Source organism: Camponotus floridanus, unplaced genomic scaffold (assembly GCF_003227725.1).
Source record: "Camponotus floridanus strain SB8 unplaced genomic scaffold, Cflo_v7.5 scaffold211, whole genome shotgun sequence".
Classification (NCBI taxonomy): Eukaryota; Metazoa; Arthropoda; class Insecta; order Hymenoptera; family Formicidae; genus Camponotus; species Camponotus floridanus.
In genome coordinates this window covers 211161-233431 of record NW_020229339.1, presented here as the reverse complement: position 1 = coordinate 233431, position 22271 = coordinate 211161, and the positions used below count along the sequence as shown (strand labels likewise).

Here is a 22271-nt window from a genome sequence, read left to right as displayed (position 1 = left end):
TTTAGGGGTTTCCACACATTTTGGTAGACCCTGTTATATATATATATATATATATATATATATATATTAGTATTATTGAAAGAAATATTAATAAACATTGTATATAAATTAAATCATATTGTCCTTATGTATCCAAGAGTTGTGCGAATTGTCAAATCCTAGCCATTTCACGTAAACCTCGTCACCTCTCCTGCGCAGTATTTTCTCCACGAGATACACGTCGGGATAATTCGCGCGATGCAACTCGTGCTCGTAGAACGCTCCAGCGATAGATTTTGCGATAATCCTCGAGTAGATAACTCACGGGATTGTATGCTGCACTTTTACAATTTTAAACACCTCGGTTGTCCAATTTGGCGTGTAACCTTTCTCGAAAACTGTCTTGTACTTGCTAACGCGTACCGAGTCACCTACTTTGAATTTTCGCCGGACCCGCGATATTTACACGGTTGTATACAGTAGCCAAGAGTCTCTTGGCGACGCGGGGTAACGTCGACGGGTCGCATACCGATCGTTCGATGCTTGCGCGCGTTGTAATCCGATACGAGTCCCGGCAACGCGTTAATCCACTTGTAAGATCCGTTCAGCGTAAACATCTTCCACATGTCGTCTTTTAGCGTGCGATTGAATCGCTCGACGATCGATGCCTTCAATACCGAATACGTAGAATAATGATTTATGCCATGTTTTCGCATGAGCCGTTGCACGTCGGCGTTATATAAATTCCTTCCCATGTCGGTCTGTATGTTTTTCGGACACCTCTCGCTATCTCGAATTATCTCGGCGATAGCGTCAGCTGTCTCGCTTCCGCCTTTACTCTTTGAGCGGTACGGCCCACGCGTGCTTGCTCAACGCATCGATGACTGTGAGTATGTAGTTGTAACCTCTGTTGAAACGAGAGTACGGACGCATCTCGACAATGTCGGCTTGCCACAGATCATCGTATCCCCGCACTATTACGTGTTCTTCGGGAAATTTTTTCTCCGCCGGTGCGTGCAGTTCGTTCACCAACTGCCGTTTCTCTAAACTATGTTGTTCTTCGCTTTCCCCGGTTATTCCCGATCGTCGCCCATCGTTGTTTCGATTCGTCGATCGAATTGCCGTTCAATAGTCGTTCGTAGCTGTTTGCTGACCGTTCGATTGCTGTTTATAGCCGTTCAATAGTCGTTCGTAGCTGTTGCTGACCCGTTCGATTGTCGTTTATAGCCGTTCAATAGCCGTTCGTAGCCGTTTAATAGCCGTTCAATAGCCGTTCGTAGTTGTTTGCTGACCCGTTCGATTGCCGTTTATAGCCGTTCAATAGCCGTTCAATAGCCGTTCCTTAGCCGTTCACTGCCGTTCGATTACCGTTCATAGCCGTTCGTAGCCGTTCAATAGCCGTTCACTGCCGTTCTTGATCCTTGTTGTCGCGATTGACCCTGTTGATAGTCGTTTTTAAGCAGTCCGTAGCCTCGTTCGCAATCGTTTCTGACCCGTTCATAGCCTCGTTGACAATCGTTTTTGACTCGTTCGTAGCCGTTGTGGACTTGTATGCCGCCTCGTATGTAACCGTTCCTGACGTGTTCATAGCCTTGTTCGCAGCCGTCCTTGAGATGCTCGTAGCCTCGTTCGCAGTTGTTCTTGAATCATTCGTAGCCTCGTTCGAGACCGTTTCCTCTTCGATCACTGCCACTCATTATAGCTCGATAATCGTCGGATAACGTTCGTAGCCGTTCGGTAAACCTTTCTAGATGTTTAATAATTGTACAATAGCCGCTCCTAAGCTGTTCACTAACAGCACATTACAGGTTGATAGCCGTTTCTGAATTAGCGTTAATCGTACGACGCTCGTTTATCGCAGCCTGCAAAGCTCGCAGGTCCTTCTCGAACGCAGTCAGCTTCTCGTCTGATTCTTTCCGTTGATTTTTCAACGTTTTTAACGCATTCTTCCACGTACAGTTTGTTGACCGCATCGGTATCAGCCTCAGGTTGCGCTAACACGGCGAATCTTGCGCGACGCTCGCGTATAGTCCGTCGCGACGCGACACAGAGCGTTTTGACGCAAGTAACTCGTCACCAATTTACCCAATGATCGCTCGTGCTGATTTCTTCGTTTCTGCGTTCGAAATAATCCAAATTTGTTGATCCAAATTTGTAGGCATTGTTTCTCGATGCGAGTGACGTCGCTCGACTGATTAGTTTCGTCGAGGCGCCGTTTAATTTATAATAATGCCGGCTTCGCGGAGTTCCTCTATGATCGACAAGAATCTCGTTGTCGTGAGCGTTGTGGCCAGCTCGACGCGAAGCATCGAGCAATCACAGGCGATCCACTAGCTCGTTGGGATCGTCCCAGTGCACGTAATCGATCTTATTGTCGGTTAGCGTCATCGCACGAGGCGTGAATACTCCCGTTCCCGTTTTTTTCTTTTTCGATTCGAACGACATCAACGGCGCGATTATTTGTTTATACTTGTATCCTTTGTTGCTCTTTAATTGACTTTGCGCATCATATTGACGTTTATGCGCACTCGTCGCCATCAATATGCTCTTATATTTTTGCACATCGTCCTCAGTGTATGACGACGTCGTCGGGAATTCTCTTGAAGATCAACTCGTATAATCCCGGTGTACCGATGTATCTCACATTGTCTATGATTATAGTCATCTTTGTCAATGTCGAATCGTTTGTTACCGAGACGTATTCCATTCTCGTCGAAATAAGACGCCCGTACAACGTGATCGATCGCGCTTTTTCTTTCGTCGCCGCTAAGAAGAGCACCCATGTATTTTTGCCCCAGTGATCCCAAGTGCTCTCGTAACACTTCTTGACCTTCCGATGTTTGTAATCTGTTTCGAACGGATGTTTCGAGCGGGTTGCCCGTGGAAAACTTCGTTTGAAACAGGTTTTTTTGGGATTTTTCGAGAACTTCTTCGATCTCATCGAGTAATTTGGGTATCCTGGATTGTACGGTTCTCGTTGTCCCGGACGGTGTAGAGGTTATCAGCGGTGTAGAGGTTAGCAGCGGTTCATCCAATGTACGCGGCGTCAATAAACGTTTAGCCTTCAATCGTTTCCTCTTTTTCGGTGTCGCATCCTCCTCCTCCTCCTCCTCCTCCTCCTTCTTGTTTTGCTTGATGGGTAATGTTTTAATTATAGCGTCAGCGTTACTCTCCGGCTCGTTTTTCATCGCGATTGCGCTAGAGTTGTCGACGATCTTTTGCAGTGGCTCGATAATAGGTCTAAAATGGGCCGTGACCGCGATATCTTCGTCGATCTTACCGGTCTTCAAAGCGCGATGTTTCTTGCGGATCGATTCGCTCGTTTTCTCAATCTCCCGCGCAATCTTTTCACGCTTGCGAATATTATCGTTTCCAGCCATGTTGACGGAACGTCGAGCGTTTCACCCTTCTCGACGGAATGCCGACAGCGACTAATCGTTTCGAAGTATCGCGAACACGTTAAATCTTTTTCTGTATCGCCCGTTCGTAAGCGCGCTGTCCTTATCAATCACTAGGAATCCATACTTTTGCTGCCAACAAGTACGACATAATTCACTGAAATCCTCGTACGACATGTCGGTATTCACGTGATCGTTGTACACGTGTTTCAAATTTGTACCGTCCTGTTTAAACAAGATCAGCAGGTTCGCGTTGTCGCGTATAAGATGTTTCGGTATTCTCGCGTACGTCTGACAAAGATAGAAGCAGTCGACGTTCGAGTGACGACCCATTGAAAAGTACTCTCTTATCGTATCTTGCTTGTCGCACGCCACGTCATCGAAGATAAAAATCGAGTTTGGACATGCCTCGCTCGGTGGAATGACGTCACTGTTATTCGAGAACGTAAAGTAGCCGATTTCGTCGATCGGCGTCAATAAATTCTCCAGATATCGATTTCGGCTGTTGCAGCGACTTTGAGTACACGTACACGTTCTCGAAACGTACACCGTGTGGACTTTCCAGTAGACTTATCAAAAACGATGGTTTTACCACAATTCGAGGGACCGCAAACAATCGCGCGTATAGTAGTCGGTAACATCGTACCATGTCTGCGCATCTCCGCGTTGTCCCCCATCGAGCGTAATTTGTCGTCGCAATTCGTCACGCGTATCGTCAAAGGCTGTCGTACGAACCGCATGTTTTCTGTTTCGATCCAATTTTGTGAATGATCGCGAGGGGGAGGCCTATTTATAGAGGTGTTGCGACTCGAAACCGCTCAGTATCAAAAATGTTTCTCCTTCTGTCGGACGAGAGAGACATTCTCGGACTTACCGCCAAACAGCTGCAGTATATTCCGAAGATTCTTTTACTGCAAAATTTCGGTGATTACGTCGAACGATTGTGGGACAAGCTTCCTGAATATATAAAGGCTGATCCGGAGGTTCGACAATATCGTTCGTGCATGCGACATTACAACCAGCCGTGGCAGCGAACGCACATTGACGGTCCGCCTCCGTTGATAAAAGATTGCTACGTATGTCAGCGAGAATCGTAAGAGGCAGCGGTCTCTTAAATCGTGCGATAAACGCGCTTCCGATCGAATTTCATATTCCCGGCTATCAGTTTTGCGGCCCAGGCACGCGGTTGCGGAAGCGATTAGCCAGAGGCGATCGAGGTATAAATTTATTGGACGCGGCGTGTCGCGAGCACGATATAGCGTACTCTCGGAGCAACGATCTCACCGAGAGACACGCGGCGGATAAGATACTCGCCGAGAAAGCGCGAAATCGTATCGGTGCGAGAGATTCGACTCTCGCTGAGAGAGCCGCCGCCACAGCTGTCTGGGCGGCGATGAAAGCCAAGACGAAGCTCGGTATGGGCCTGAAGAGGACGAAGACGAAAAAGAAAACTGCGAAGAAACGGATACTTCCGGTAGCGAAATGCGGCGGCGTATTGCCGATTCTACCAATGCTGGGCGCGCTCGGATCCCTGATTGGCGGAGCGGCGGGTGTAGCGAAGGTGGTGAACGACGGAAAAGCCGCGCAACGTCAGATGCAAGAGATGCTACGTCACAATCGCGCCATGGAAGGTCGCGGATTATACCTTGCTCCTTACAAACACGGACGAGGAGTCTCAACGAGAAGAAGAAAAAAAAAACGTCAAAGAGACGTTAAAAATGCCGCAGGGCGCAACTACCAACGTACAATTGCTACAACTGGCGAAACGTATGCGCATTCCGTATTTTAGAGGCGTTTTCATGCGCGACTCTTTACCGATCAGTGGTATTTATCAAAACGAGAACGGCATCGTAAATTTAAATAGCGTCGAAGGACCGGGTACTCATTGGGTAGCGTACGCAAAGAGGGATAATCGCGTCGTATATTTCGACAGTTTCGGCAATCTTCGACCTCCCAAGGAACTTGTGCGATATTTCGGACGAAACGTAACGAAGATACAGTACAATCACACGCCTGTTCAAACTTACGATCAGAGCATCTGTGGACAATTGTGCTTGCAGTTTCTTCGAACGGTCGATGCGTGCGAATTTAAAGACGGATATCGCGCTATTTAACTCACAAGGAAAGGGTCGGAAGTGTCCCCCTCCGATTTTAATGAGCTTTGAATATGTTGTAGTCTAGATCAAAATAGGAGACACGTATTTTTTTATAAGTGCTGAGTCGGCCGTTAAGGGGGTGAAACACCTTCTTGAAAAAAATCGATTTTTTCATTTCTCAGCGGATACCGTCGAAGCGATAAGAGATATAAACAAAAGTTTCAAATAAAAGTTTTATGGTCTTTAATGTACTTCAAAATCATGTAATCAGATTTGTCGAAAATGTCATATTTTTCGAAATCCCCCCCCCTCCCTTTTAATGTTTGAAAATTTTTAAATTTGTCTCATAACAAAACTTATAGCTCATTTAACGACAAATTCAATCATATATAATAAAGTTGTATTCCGAAGTCACATTTTTCAGAAATAAATTAAAAATATCCCTATACACTACTATACGCCCGCTTTATCCGCCTTATGACGCTCGTTATTCACAGCGACAGTCATTTTTCTTCGCAAACTCACAGAGGCAACCATAAATTAGCAATAAATAATTTATGAGAATATATTTTTATAAATTATAGAAATTATATTTATAAATATAATTATAAATTATATAATAATTATAATTATAATATATGTCTATATTATGTGACAATAAATATACATATAATTTATATGGAAAAGTAATGTTTTTAATGCATGAAAAATAAAACTAGTCGGACAAGGAAAATTATTGATCAGATGCCGATGTTAATAGATTCAATTCTATGAATAAACAGATGTCGCATTCGCGAAATGAGTTGGTGCAATATATTATTTTATTAACAACTGCGTGCAGTGGAACACATATTACTATTAAAGCGTCTATCGAATATACGCGAGCGCGATAGTAAATATATTTATATATATAAGAAAATAATTAAAAGGATTATAACTTATAAAGCGAGCGAAAAAATGCGTCGCGATAAGAAAGTCAGCTGCCCGAAGTGCTGATACAGCCAGTATCACACGGCCAAGTCATCAAACAGAGGAAGAAATCACTCTCGAAATAGCGCTGAATTGCAATAAAATGCGAGGAAGTCTTCGGACTTCCTTCGCTTGCATTTTGATCACGCCACTTTAGAAATAACCAATGATTTTATTTGGTCATGCCACCGCGCGATCCTCCTCCGATAATCGTTCAGAACCGGAGGCGTTAAAAGCCACCGCCTAGAAGCGGCGGACAGTCACAAATCAGTTATCAAATAATTAACAAGTGCTCGAGTTAATTAACAAGACTAGCCGTTATCCTGAAAAAACAATTGTGCCCCACGCACACAACAATACAGTATGTATGTACTTTTTCGATTTTTAAAACTTTTATAGTTTTTTGCTTTTACTTACACTTCATTCAAAATTGCGGTTTATCTGTTTTGTTTTAATGTATTTAAATTATAATTAATATTTTATTACTTTATTTAAGTTATGTGATAAAACTGTTCTATTTTTCATGAAACTCGGAAAACGTAACAAATTATTAATACGCATTAAATAATAAAATATTTTTGTTGCTAATAAGTATTTTTTTGCTAATATTTATAAAACAAATATACATAATGTTAATAATTTTTTTAGATAATGTTTAATCCAAGAAATGTAGCAGTACTGCTATACACTGCACTGTATATGACTGGGGAATTCCCAGAAAGTCCTGTTACAACAGATGAAAATGAAACAAAAGACATGATGGAAAATATGCTTCGATCAATGTATGAAGAAGCGTTTGAAGTTTATGAAGAATCATCATTAGATTTTCAAAACGAATTTGATATACCTGAAGTAGAACCTGTAATTGATGAAGAAAGAGAAGAAGACACATATTTTGTAAAAGAAATTGAATGTGTTGCGGATTCTGTACCAATAGAATATAAAAGAAATGCAGTAGAGTTATGGAGAAGTGGAACAAAAAAGTCAAGAACTCTTGCATCTATAAGAAATAGATTTCGGAAAGTCACGTCATTACGTCAATTAAGAAGATGGGAGCAGCAAGTAAATCAAGGTGGCAACAGATTTGATAAACTGAAAGAAATTTCAACATATACGTTAAATAAATTCCATGAAGGTATTGAAAAGGGAATAATTATTCATGACATTGATATTGCTCGATGGGCTCTTCGCGCACAGAAGGAAGTAAATCTACTTGGGTTTACAGCATCATTATCATGGGTAAAAAGGTTTAAGCTTGCACATAATATCGTATCTAGAAAAATTACAAAATTTATAACAAAAAAAAATTTAGCGTCAGACAAAGATTTAGAAGCACGAAGCAAGTCATTTATCGAAAATGTTAAATCTTCTATTATACAATATGGAATTGAAAATGTATATAATTCGGACCAAAGTGGATTTCAATTAGAATTTCATTCCGGTCGTTCACTATCACCTATTGGTATTAAAAAAGTAGAGCGCATAGTACAATCCATATCAGCAACTACACATAGTTATACTATACAACCTATTGTTTCAGCTGATGGTAGATTATTATCGCCTCTGTTTATTGTTTTAAAAGAACCTACTGGAACATTTGGTCCAATAGTAAAAGAAACAATGTTTAAAGATAATAATATCTTTGTCATGGCATCAAAATCTGGAAAATTAACATCGCATCATTTTGAGATCTGGATAAAAGAAGTGTTTTTTCCAAATGTTGGACCAAAATCAGTGTTATTATTAGATTCTTGGACTGGTCATTGTCCTGATATAATTCAAAGAAACAAACCAGATTTTATAGACAATATTAATTTGTTAACTATACCAGCTGGAGCAACGGGAAAAATACAACCTTTAGATGTATTCGGTTTTCGTTTATGGAAAAATTTTGTTAGACATTTTTCAGATACCATCATGCTTTTAGATCTTGACGTCAAGTTTCATTCAAGAAACAATATTTTAAAATTACAATCATTAACACATAATCAATTTTCATCACCAAGGTTTAAAAATTTATTCAAATATGCATGGTATAAAAGTGGTTATTTAGAAAAGAAACCAGAAGAATTTGATACACCAGTAGATTTTTGTTTCAAAACTAATTTAAAACCAACATGTGATATTTGCGGTGAAATTGCTGTAATTTCTTGCGCATGGTGTAAAAAATCCCTTTGTATAAATCATTTCTTTCATGATCATCATCTTTGTAACCGATATCAACCATGAATATTTGTTATTCTTGTATGCAATAATTATGTACGGTATTTTATGTAATATTTCCATATACATATATATAATGACTTCGGAATACAACTTTATTATATATGATTGAATTTGTCGTTAAATGAGCTATAAGTTTTGTTATGAGACAAATTTAAAAATTTTCAAACATTAAAAGGGAGGGGGGGGGATTTCGAAAAATATGACATTTTCGACAAATCTGATTACATGATTTTGAAGTACATTAAAGACCATAAAACTTTTATTTGAAACTTTTGTTTATATCTCTTATCGCTTCGACGGTATCCGCTGAGAAATGAAAAAATCGATTTTTTTCAAGAAGGTGTTTCACCCCCTTAACGGCCGACTCAGCACTTATAAAAAAATACGTGTCTCCTATTTTGATCTAGACTACAACATATTCAAAGCTCATTAAAATCGGAGGGGGACACTTCCGACCCTTTCCTTGTCAGTATTAGTTCAACAGTTTTGTCGACATGTCTATGACATTCACGTTGACTGGGAAGAGTAGCGTTCTCGCGGCAAATTTCTTTCCCACTGTAGACTTGAGCGACGATGAATACGAACTCGGTCTAACGGATTTTGAGACTTATCACACGATACCGAACGTGAATTCCTCGAATAATAAATTTTACTTTGGCAAAGACGACGCGGAAATTACGATTCCCGAGGGATCGTACGAGTTGCGAGATATACATGAATTTTTGAAACGTGCAATTTCACGGAAACATCACGATAAGAAACACATTGACGGCGATGACTACGAAGATGGCGAATATCCGATGGTGCTCCGCGCTAATTACAATACAATGAGAAGCGAGATCAAATGCGCATACAGATTAAACTTTAGCAAACCCGACAACATTGGATCGCTGCTAGGATTCTCGAATCGTATTCTCGAGCCGGGAAAATGGTACGAATCGAACATGCCGATTAACATTATCAACGTTAATATTATCCGCGTAGAATGTAACGTGACCGCGGGCGCGTACAACAACGGCAAACTCGTTCATACGATACGAATTTTCACCGAGGGTACCGCCGGGATATAAGATATCGGAAACGCCGGCGCAGATCATTTACCTTCCGATCATCGCGCGGAGCATTACGGATTTAACGTTACGCGTTGTTGACTAGAACGGACGATTGCTCGATTTTCGTGGAGAAGAGATCACCGTAAGATTGCACGTACGACGGCTGCGGCGATAACGTACGTACGTATGCTACGTATGAGATGCTCGTGTTGAACGGATCGAAAGACGCGAGAGATAACGCAATCTTTACGAAATCAGAGATACCAACAACATCAACGTCGACATTCACTAATATCCAATCATCCGAGAAAAAGAAACTCAGCGCATCGAACGTTGCGTTTTTGCAATCTTTGGGATTCGCGGTGCGAAACAGCTGAACGATGACCGACATTCTCAACATCGGTGACGAACCTATCTTTGACGATCGTATCGTCAAGATCGAGACTCACACGTACAACCCGTTCGCCAATATAACATTCGGACACAATGACGAGATAAGAATACCCATACAACAACAGGATCTGTATACGCTGCCGCATGAGAGTTTCCTATACATCGAGGGACGACTAACGAAAAACAAACCACCAGCTGAAGGAGAAAATGATGTGATAATGGGAAATAATTGCGTCGCATTCATGTTCGACAAGATTCGATACGAACTCGACGGCGTTGAGATTGATCGCAATAGAAACGTAGGAATAACTACTACGCTCAAAAACTATGTAACGGTATCATCCGATAGAGACACGATTTTGAAAAATGCTGGCTGGGAGCCGTTTACCTACACGAATGGACATTTCAATTTTTGCGTACCGCTCTACATGTTGCTGGGATTTTGCGAGGATTACAGACGCGTGGTGATTAACGCTCGTCACGAATTGATCTTGATACGATCGCGCAACGACAACAATTGTCTGCATGGAAATTCGGCGCAGGAGCCTGTGATCGACATATTCAAGATACAATGGCGAATGCCTCACGTGCTGTTGAGTGAAATCAAAAAGTTGTCGATGCTGCGTGCTCTGGAAAGCGGACGATATCTCAGCATGGCTTTTCGCTCGTGGGATCTGTACGAGTATCCGCTATTGCAGCTTACAACCAAGCATTCGTGGGCCATTAAGACTGCGACTCAACTGGAGAAACCACGATACGTTATCTTCGCTCTGCAGACAGGTCGGAAGAATGTCATGCCTAAGGATACGAGTCGATTCGACCACTGCAAATTGATCAACGTTAAACTTTATCTGAATTCGGAATATTATCCGTACGACGATATGAATCTGGATTTAGATAAAAACAGATATTCCATTCTATATGATACGTACACACGCTTCTGCAAGAATTATTACGGATACGAGTATCTCGAGCCGAGTCTCAACGTCCTGAAGTTTCTACAACACGGTCCATTCGTGATTATCGATTGTTCTCGACAAAACGAATCGGTCAAGAGCGCAACTGTGGATGTGAGATTGGAATTCGAGTGTAAGAAGAACGTGCCGCCGAATACCACTGCGTACTGCCTCATCATACACGATCGCGTGATCCAGTACAATCCGTTGACCAACGTTGTACGCAAAATCACCTAGGCGATAACATCGACAGAAGAGAGAGGGGGAAGAGGAGCATGATATAAATCAAAGTCTTGCGAGATGGTTTTAGAGTTTTGTCGTTCCTCTCAACTGGTTCGAAGAGAGAGAGATCTCGTCATGTCCATACCAACGTTTGTGGATCTGCAAGGATTTATCGTTGGGAAAAATTTTGTCGTGAAGGAAGCGGCAGTCTTGAAAAAGGGATACGTTCTATCGCATTACTTTTTCGCAAGTCCCGTACCGTGGCACACGCTTACAAAATCTGAGCGATGTCAAGTCTCATGGCTGATTAGAAATCATCACGGATTACAATGGGAAGACGGAAACGTTCCGTATGGTTTGGCTCAGCGTGCGATTACAACAGCTGTCGTTGGTACGATACATGAAGAAGAAGAAGAAGAAGAATCGTCTGTCGTGTACGTCAAAGGACTTGAAAAGCAAAAATGGCTGGCCGATATACTAGACGATGCGCGGAACGGCTATATTATTGAAACCTTGGATGCGGATTACGAAGATATCGATGCTCTAAATAAATTAGATGATACGAATAGTATGCGATGCGGAAAACATGTTAAGAATTGCGCATTACAAAATGTATTCAAAATATTTAATTGGTGGTCGCGACGCCAGAAAGAATTGCGAGAAAAATAAAATATGTAAACATTAATATGCGTTATCTCTCTTATTTCCCCACCCTAACCCTTTGCATGCGTTTCTAAGAATTTTTTTGTTCGAGCGCCGCCTCCCTTTTATCCTAAATTCCAATGCGTTAGAAGCATTGATCCCCCACCACGACATTATACTTTTGGTAGATGAGCGTCGGGTATAACCGATTAATTCCTGTAATTCCGACCAGTGTCGCGTTAACCGCTCGTGGATTCACTTTTCATAACCTCCCAGAGAAATGTACTACATTGAAAGAAGCAGCAACGGTATCGGAAGACACGTGAATAATTACGTGCCGAGTCGTGATAAAACTCCATCGTTTGAGAATAAATACGACGAGTAAGTTTCGTTTAACATTTTTTTTTCTATTTTTCTATTTTTCTATTTTTACAAATTGTATTATTAGTATTACTTAATTTTAATTTTTCCCGTAGCATTTCGTCGGAGCGTCGTGCGGTTCGTATACTAGGCAGACGATACGCATTGACAGCTACGGAATTCAAATTCCTCGAAATCGGTATCAACGTGGGTCCGCCGAGTTACGTGGAGATTATCATAGGAGATCATCGGGGAAAGGGACTGATATTATCTCTCGAAACGTGGAAGGGACTCTGCGAGCAACGTCGCAATATTCTAAATCTCCTTCGGAACGACTCTCACGACATATATAATTTTATAAGCGTTGGACCGCTAACAGTGCGAGTTCGTACGATTAACGACGCCAAACTCATAAGTCTCGAATCTTCGAACGTATGCATGATGATGGTCGAATCGACGTTACATCGCATGTTCGATCTCGATGATTGCATAGATGTAACTTTTGATCGATTGAATAAAGTGATCGAGACAGTCGATGTCAAATTTACGCAATTCTCCAAAAATTATCGCGTCCACTGTAACGGATCTTAAAGAAGTATCAAATGTAATACGCGCGAGTGACGTTTTCAACAAGCATCAACTCGTCGATTGCGAGCTGGCGGCTTTAGCTTTTAGTCCATATAATATGTAAGACAAAAAAAATATATAAAAACTTGAATAAAGAGTTTTAAGTTTACTATATCGTGGTGTACTTTCTTTGCGTTTGCCCATCCCAGCTTTCATGCATAGCTCCTCGCGAGAGAGAGAGTTATCATGAGAGAGCAAACACTAGGAAAAAAAGAGAGATAAGGATACGTCGAACGAAAAAATCTAGAATTACTTATATCGGGGGTGAGGGGTGTACCGCGAAAGCGCTGATATACGAGCGGTGGAAGCAAGGGTACAAAGCAGCCAAACATCGGCGCTGATACGTTAAAAATTCTTCCGAGAAAAAATCGTGAAAGACGATTCTGAGGTACTATTTGTTTATATTATTTATCAACCGGGTATGCGATACAATATTTCATATACTTTCGATAAATATATGGGACCGCGCATACTTTTTACGAGGCGTTTACGACGATATGGCGATAATGTCACATCTCTATTATACGATCATAATCTCAATTCAAAAAATGCTGATGTTTATATTATTTATAAACCGAACATGTCCGTACGCAATACTGTTTATCAGCCGGGCATGTAATATAATATTGCCATAAACACGCGCCGCCGCCGAAATCCCTCCGTCCCGCGTGACGTCATCCCCCGCGCGCCTCACCCCCCCTGAGAGGACCTGAGTTAGAACTCTCCTATATATCCTACTAAGGTGCATAGATCCGCGATATCGGAGGGAGCGAGCGACGGCTTAACCGTCCTCGCGGTCGTCGGCGGCGCCGCGGCCGTCGTCGTCGTCGTCGTCATCGAGGCCATCGTCGTCGTAGTTGTCACCGCGGTCGTCGGAGTAGCGTCGACGATCGTAGGATTCTCTCGGATCGTCGTCTCTCTCGATCCGTAGAGATTTTGCACGTTTATGACGTCCTCTATGCTCAGCCTGAGCGGATATCGCCTTTGCTCCGAAGGCGTGTACGCGTATATGACCGAATCTTCCCTCATACTGTGAGTCAGACCCAGAGTGTGGCCGATCTCGTGCGTCAGCGTCTGAAAGAGATACAGCCTGTCCGACGAGGGCCTGGTCAGCGTGATGTGCCACGGCTCCGTCTCGTCGACGTGCACCTCGGTCACTTGATTGGGCTCTCCCGTCGGAAAGAACGCGTGAGCGACGACCGATCCCGGTCCCGCGAACGGCGACGGACACGAGCCCCCGTTGTCGCTGTTCTCGTACGCGTGAGCGCCGGATTGATAGGATATCAGTATATCGGGGCGCAGCGGGTCGCGCGAGAACGTCAGAGAGGATTGCTCGGACCACAGAGCGAACGCGCTCTGAGTCGTGCGCAGAGTATCTCTGTTCGCTAGTTTGAAGTTCCACGTGAGATGCGTCCTCGACCACTTTCTCGTCAACGGGCTGTAAGCGTGAATGTCCGCGACGCCGCATCGCGGCCTGCGCATGACGCAAATCGTTTCCACGGTCAGAACGCCGTTTCCCGGCAGGCCGTAGTATTCCTGAAACAATGATAGCGCTTCGCTTAGGGCGGTCGCGTTGTCCAATAGCGACGACTGCTGATGATTCTCCTCGTTCTCCAGAAAGCCGTAGATTCGAAGATAACGGGACGCTTCCGCGACGTCATCGTAGGTCAGTGCCGCCGCGACGGCCGCGAGCAGGGATATCGTCAGCGCGAGCGATAACGCGACGCGCGTCATGGCTCTCGCGAGGTGTTAGCGCGAACTATCGCGCGCGCGAGTCCTTCGGCGATATATTGTTCTCTAGAACGCGAGAAAGCGTCGTACGAGGGAGAGGGAGGAGGGGAGGGGAGGGGAGATACGCTCGGACGCGCGAGAAGGACAATCGAGAGAACGAACTTTTTTTTTTTTAAGAAACAAATGATTCGTTATTCGTACAAAAAGAGGAGGGGAGGGAAGATACTCTCGGACGCGCTAGAGAGGTGATGGAAAGAACGAACGTTTTTTTTTTTTTAATGATTCTTTATTCATACAAAAAATGATTCTTTACTCATACAAAAATGATTCTTTATTCATACAAAAAATGATTCTTTATTCATACAAAAAAATTTGCGCGATCTACGTATACTTATATAACGTTTAATGTATAATATTCTAATATAACGCTTAATATAACGCTTAATATAACGCTTAATATAATGTTCTAATATATTATAATATTCTAATATATTCTAATATAATGTTTGAGAGGACGCGGAGTCTTCGAGTCCTCCTCCCTGTTTGCTCTCGATAATTGTGGGACTATCGACGATGGATGTGATATATAGCGATTGAAATATAGCGATTACAATATACGACTATTAAATATTTGCGATTAAAATATATGACTATTAAATATATACGATTAAAATATACGACTATTAAATATATATACGATTAAAATACATACGATTAAAATATATGACTATTAAACATATATACGATTGAATATGATTTAACGCGCAACGGTATGTAAAAAATGACCTGTAAGAACGACCTGTAAGAACGACCTAAGAACGATCTAAGAATGATCTAAGAACGAACTGTGAGAACAACCTAAGAACGACCTGTAAGAACGACCTGTGAGAACGACCTGTAAGAACGACTGTAAGAACGACCCATGTGAAACGACCATTTAAAAAAAAAAATTACGTATCTAAAATAAACGGTCTTACAAAAACATGTGCGTTTAAACTGGAAAATTTATTGTAAGAACGACTGTAAGAACGACCCATATGAAACGACCATTTAAAAAAAAGGAGCGGCAAAACAAGACTTATATACTCAAACTGACGCGTTCTTCAACTGACATTACTAAAATGTTATTAAGATTTCATCACTCTGCTACCTGGGAAGCTACTTATGAATAGCCCATAAATAACCTATAAATGAACCATAAATGAACCATAAATGAACCATAAATGAACTATAAATAACCTATAAATGAACCATAAATCAACCATAAATGACCCATAAATGACCCTATAAAATGGATTGTATGAATATAGAGATGAATATAGAGGATCGTGTATCTGAAAGAGTGCGCCGACACGTCCGTCGTATGATAGCGAACGATACGAACCGAATGGAATCAAGAAGTTTTTGTCGCTTTCAGATCGGCAGTGGTTAGCAAAAAAATCTAAGAAGCGTTCGAACGACGCGCGCAAGGGAAGGTGGGGCGATGCGGGCGGAGATCGGGAGGAAGGGAAGGTGCTGTCCTTCGACGCCGTCCTTCGGCGCCGTCCTTCGGCACCGTCCTTCGACGCTGTCCTTCGACGTCGAGATTGACGAGACGTCTGAAATATGTAAAGCCATGTATTAATAATTCGTATCGAGATACGCGAAAGGAAAGAACGGCGCGTTATACGAAAAGAGATCCATACCTCGGTTAAAATCTGCTGTCGTCCGTGCGGACGGAGCTCGTTTCCTCGATCGAGCTCACGTCATCGTACCATATCTCCACAGGAGAATCGTCGTCGCAGAAATGTTCGGTTTTAAACGTATGATCCGAGACCGGCTCCATATCGAATAATCTTCTTAGCCGAAATATGTCGGCATAGATATTAGGGGAGCGTTTCTCCCATTTTCTATAGGACGGCCGGTCGCACCATAACGAGTTTAAGAATCGACGTTGCTTCAGTCTCGTCTGTCGTATCCAATGTCGGCGACGTATGTTCACAAATCCTTGGATCTCCACCTCCTTCTCGAACTGTGAAAAATGTCGCGCGATCAATGTACGTCGTATTTTTCCTCGAAAGAATAAAGAACGATGATGAACGGGTATTTACGTTCCACGTTACCACTATATTAAGGATCGCATCCATGAGATTTCTGATGTACTTTATCTTCCAGACGCACATCCACGGCGTAAACGTGCATTCGTGGAGCATTCTCCGCAATCTCGAAATTTCATCGTTGTTGCTCATCGTCGTTCGCGCGAAAGAATAACTCCGAGAATGAATGAATGAATGAATGAATGAATAAATACTAGACATACTAGGAACACTGGACGCACTGAGAACACTTGCAATATCAGACGCACTCAATAACGCGATCGCGAGACTCATTCTGAGAAAAAACGGTTTCTCGGCGGTAATTTATACCTGCGATATTACTATCGCCGGGTCGTTATGATTCCGTTGAATGCTAATGCGATAATCTAAGGCGGTATGAAAAAATCGCGCGACATCGCTATCGCCGAGTCGTTATGATTCCGTCGAATGCTAATGCTAATGCTATAATCTAAGACGGTATGAAAAAATCGTGCGATGCGGAAATATAACGAGGTAATTTAATGAGGCGCGATAAATTCTCGATTGCTCCGGAGGAAGTGCCGGAAAATGCGTTTAACCGCGTACGCGCGATACGAGTTAACGTTTATTCGCTAATTAATATTATATTATTTTAATATTATTTTAATATTATTTTAATATTATTTTTTTCTTAATATTAATATTATTTTTCTTAGTATTAATAGTATCTTTCTAAGTATTAATAATACTTTTTTAGGTAGGCGATAAGTCGACGCGCGCGAGATAAAAAAGTTAGTCGTCGATAAGAGTACGCACAAAACTAATCTACGATGCGGAAAACACGCGAGGCGCGCGAATCATCGCACGACGCGTCTGTTCACATTCGCGCAATTTATCGCGTCTCTCCAATCACCAGTTGTGCAGTTTGCACACGTTTTCCAAGGCGCAATTCTTCGAGTGATAGCCGCAGCGATAGACGCGAGTCGCGGCTAGCGTTCGAAGGGGTTCGATATCCTCGTAATCGGCGTCGATGGTCTCGATCGTCAGGTCGAGCTGCTGCACGACCTCTCCCGCGATGTCGGCCAGCCACTTCTTCTTCTCGCGACCCTTGACGTAGATCGTCACCGCGGCGTTCGACTCGAGATCCCTCGACGCGCGATATATCGCGTCGCAAACGATCTGCTTCGCGTGCCTATACTCCACGTGTCCGTCGGTCCAGTGAAATTCGTGGTGATTAAGAGTCAGCCAACAGGCCTGCGACTTCTCGCTCTTCGTCAGCAGATTCCACGACATCGGCGCGCGAAAGACGTGATGCGTCAGATCTCTGCCGTTCGCGAATCGCTCGTTGACGACGAAGCCCTGCAGATCGACGAAGATCGGGGGGGCGATATCGCCCGTGATCGTCGTTGCGGTCATCGTCGCGAGAGACTGACGTTTATTCGCGTCTCTCCCCGATATCTTCGCGATTTCGAGTTTCCTCTCTCCCCCCATTCGACGCGCCGTCTTACAAGATCTTACGCACGACGTTCGTCAGCGGATTGTACTCCACCACGCGATCGTGAATGATTAGGCAGTACGCCGTGGTGTTAGAAGAAACGTTGTCCTTGCAGTCGAATTCTAGACGAACGTCCACAGTGGCGTTCTTAATCGCTTCGTTTTGGCGGGAACAATTTATCACCACGAGCGGGCCGCAGTATAGAAATTTGTTCATAGTCAGAAGCGTCTCGTCGCTCGCGGATCCGTAATACGTTCGTCGAAATCTCGCATAGGCGTCATACAGTACGGCGATCTTGTTCTTATCGAAGTCCAAATTCATATCGTCGTACGAATAGAAGTCGGAATTGAGATACAACTTTACGTTGGTCAGATTGCACGCGTCGAATCTGGAAGCATCCTGCGACAGGACGTTCTTCCTTCCGGTCTGCAACGCGAAGATGACGTAACGCGGTTTCTCAAGCTGCGTGGCCGCTTTTACGGCCCACGAGTGTTTGGTCGTGCTTTGCAGGAGCGGAAACTCGTAGAGATCCCACGAGCGAAAGAGCGCGCTCAGATATCTGCCGCTGTCCAACGTGCGCAACAGCGATAATTTATTGACGTCATTTAGCACCACGTGCGGCACGCGCCACTGTATCTTCGCGAGCTCGACTCTCGGCTCGAATTCCTCGCGCGATATCAGACAATTGTTGTCGTTTCGCGCTCTTATCAGAATCAGCTCGTGACGCGCGTTGATGACGACGCGCCTGTAATCCTCGCAGAAACCTAGCAGCGTGTCGAGAGGAACGCAGAAGTTGAAGTCGCCCGTCGACGTGACGCCGCTCGGTCCAGTCGCGAGATTCCATCCGGCGTTCTTCAAGATCTTGCCTCGTTCGGCCGTCAGCGAGGCATAGTTCTTGATCGTGCTAGTTATTCGAAATACGACGTTGAGATTACGATCGATCTCCACGCCATCGAGCTCATAACGTATCTCCTCGAACATAAGGCGACGCAATTGTTCACAAGCCACGCCGGCGTCGAGGACACGGACGGCTCCTTAGAGGCCGAGACAGGCTTACCCGATTCACGGCTCGACGCGGGCGGCGGATTATTCTTCGCATGCAGTCTACCTTCGACGTAGAGAAAACTCTCGCACGGCAGCGTGTATAGATCCTGCTGTTGTATGGGTATTCATATCTCGTCGCTGTATCTGAAAGTGGTGTTGGCGTACGGATTGTACGTGTGACTCTCGATCTTCACGATGCGATCGTCGAAGACGGGTTCCCCGCCGATGCTCAGAATGTCCCTCATGTCGTCGAACTATCGCGCGGCTCTCGGTACGACGAAACCCATGGATCGCAGAAAAGCGACGTTGGCGGCGGACAATCCCCCGACGCTCCTCTTTCTCGAGCGCGCGACTCGAGTTCCCGCGACGCGATCGCGATCGCCGCCGCTGCCGCCGCGATGCGACATCGCGACGCTAGATTCGCGCACGACGAGCATCGCCCCGTTCCCTCCCCTGTCCTCCCGTCTCGCCGCGCGCTCTCTATCGTCTGCGTCGCACGTGCAATCGAATCGAGATCTCCTCGCCGCGGAAATCGATCAATCGACCGTTCTGATCGACGACGCGCAGCGATACGTCGGTCACGAGTCGCGCGATGACCGGCAGATAAATGATCTGCCTCGGGATCTCCGACACTTTATATCCCGGCGGGACGTTCGGCGCGAATTCGTGTATCGCGTGGGCCGATCTCCCGTTCACGTACGCGCCCGTCGTCAGGTTGCACTCCACGCGAATCATGTTAACCGCGATAATGCTCACGGGCTCGTCGGACGCGTACCATTTGTTCGGCCGCAATACGCGGGACTGGGAGAAACCTAATAACGATCCGATATTGTTCGGTTTGGTGAAATTAATTCGGTACGCGCATTTGATTTCGCTTCTCATGGTATTGTCGTTACCGCGTAGCGCGAGAACGCGATTGCCGCTCTCGTCCTCCACGTCCTCGATGTCGTACAGATATTCGTCGTCGTCGCCGTCGCTGGCGCCATCGCCGCCGTCTCTCCCTCCGGTACTCGCGCTCGGCGGTCGTCGCAGTCTTCGAAGAATCGCGGCTCTCAGGAAGGCGCTTATATCGCGCAGCTCGTAGGATCCGATCGGGATCGCTCGTCGTTGTCGTCGAAGTAAAATTTATTGTTTGAGGAATTCACGTTCGGAATCGTGTTGTAGGTCTTGAAATTGGTCAGGCTCGTAATCGTCGTCGCTCAGATCGAGAGGCGGAAAGTAACTCGCCGTGAGAACGTTGCTTCTTCCGGTCAACGTGAGAATCAGCGACATGATGACGCGCGCTATCGCCGTTAGAGACCGAAGGGCTTCCTCCTTCCTCCTCCCCAATCGACTCGTCGAAGGAAGCGCAGGCACAATTGTCCGCAGACGCTCTGATCGTACGTCTGCTGAGAGTCGCGATTGTACGCGATGCGCGTGTCGCGTCCGAGATAACGCGCGAGTTCTCGAGGAGGCCGAAGATTGTCGAAAGCGTCGAAGTAGATAGCGTCTTTTCCCCTTTTAGCGTACGCCACCCAATGCGCACCCGGCCCCGAGGCGTCGTCTAGGTTCACGATACCACTCTCGTCGCGACGAACTCGCGCCAGCAACGCGTCGCGCATGAACACACCTCTGAAGTGACGCACGCGAGCGCGCTTGGCCGCGCTAGTAGATGTATAAGGCCGGTTCTAACCCAGGTCCTCTCAGGGAGGTGAGGTGCGAGGGGATCTCAGCGGAGCGGGGGTTGCGAGGGGGGGGGCTCACGTTGAATGACAAGCATAAACAAAAGAGCGGTATTCTTTTGAAAAGGATTTTGGGCCTAATCCTTTTTTGGGCCTAATCCTTTTTTGGGTCTAATCCTTTTTTTGTTTTTTTATTTTATTTTATTGTATTTTATTGTATTTTGAAAATAATTTTGGGCCTAATCCTTTTTTTTGTTCTTTTATTTTATTGTATTTTATTTTATTTTTTAAGGAAAAATTTTAATAGCGCTAATGATCGGCTGCTTTGTCTGGGGATTACTCGATTAGAAACAATACAATTGGACACAATTGGCTTTGATTGACTAATCGGAGGTGTCTCCCTCGTTTACATATCAGCGCCGATGTTCGGCTGCTTTGTACTCTCGAGGTATACCCCTAATATAGATAATTCCAGGTTTTTTTCCCGTTCGACGTATAAACAATAGAGATTAAGCTGACAAGCTTTCAGAGATTATCGGGGACACAAAAAAATTTTTTTTTTTTGCAAATGGGATATTATAATAAACTTTTATACTCTTTTTTACCCTTATACATATTTTTATAACTTTATTTCATAAACTTACATTTTTGAGATATTTCAGTCCAACCTTTTCAAGCAATCTGTGTAATATAATAGCACATTTTCTACGATCCTAGGTACATTTGCAAGAAAATTTTCTTTCGTGTCCCCAACAGTCTCTGAAAGCTTGTTGTTCGAATATAAGAAGGATCGAAGCGCAGCAGATCATAGTACGTCATTTGAAAACGCATCGACACGTCGGTAGCAAAAGTAGTGTTCTCTCGGAAAGTGTTTTGTCAGAAAAGATAGTGTTCTGTTAGAAAATGTGATATATATATATATATTGTGTGATAATACATAAAATGGAAAACGAAGACGAAGATCGCGTGTTGTCGTCCGACAGTGACTGTATTAGTGACTGCAGTGAGGATAGTGACTCTGCACTAGTCAGAGAAAAAAAAGTATCTATCGCAGAAATTAATGCATTAAGCGGACGAAAAAAGTATTGTACGATATTCTTTTATTATTCGACTGGCGGCGCTTTAACAGTATGTGCGTCCTGCATGATTGATCTGCAAGGTGTAGACCCCATAGAGATGTATGCCGTACGAAAACATGTAATTGAGACATTGGATGCAACGGATGGATGATACTGTTCTAATTGCAGAGATCCATTATATCTGACATTTCCGTGCAATATGTGTCCACAATGCACGTTGTGAAAAAAAACATTAAAAAAGTGTCCACAATGCACGTTGTGAAAAAAAAACATTAAAAAAGTGAATA

The 22271-nt window shown here is 44.0% G+C and overlaps 2 protein-coding genes across 2 annotated transcripts; both read right to left on the bottom strand.

Moving 5' to 3' along the window:
* Nucleotides 1–13634: 13634 nt before the first annotated feature.
* Nucleotides 13635–14654, bottom strand: LOC112637849 (matrix metalloproteinase-24-like). The gene has a single exon (XM_025408506.1). It carries the CDS (start codon nt 14652–14654, stop codon nt 13635–13637), a length of 1020 nt encoding a protein of 339 aa, XP_025264291.1.
* A 3555-nt stretch (nt 14655–18209) lies between these two features.
* LOC112637848 lies at nt 18210–19181 on the bottom strand. Its single transcript, XM_025408505.1, has one exon. The coding sequence runs from the start codon at nt 19179–19181 to the stop codon at nt 18210–18212; it is 972 nt and encodes a 323-aa protein (XP_025264290.1).
* Between the last annotated feature and the right edge of the window lie 3090 nt (nt 19182–22271).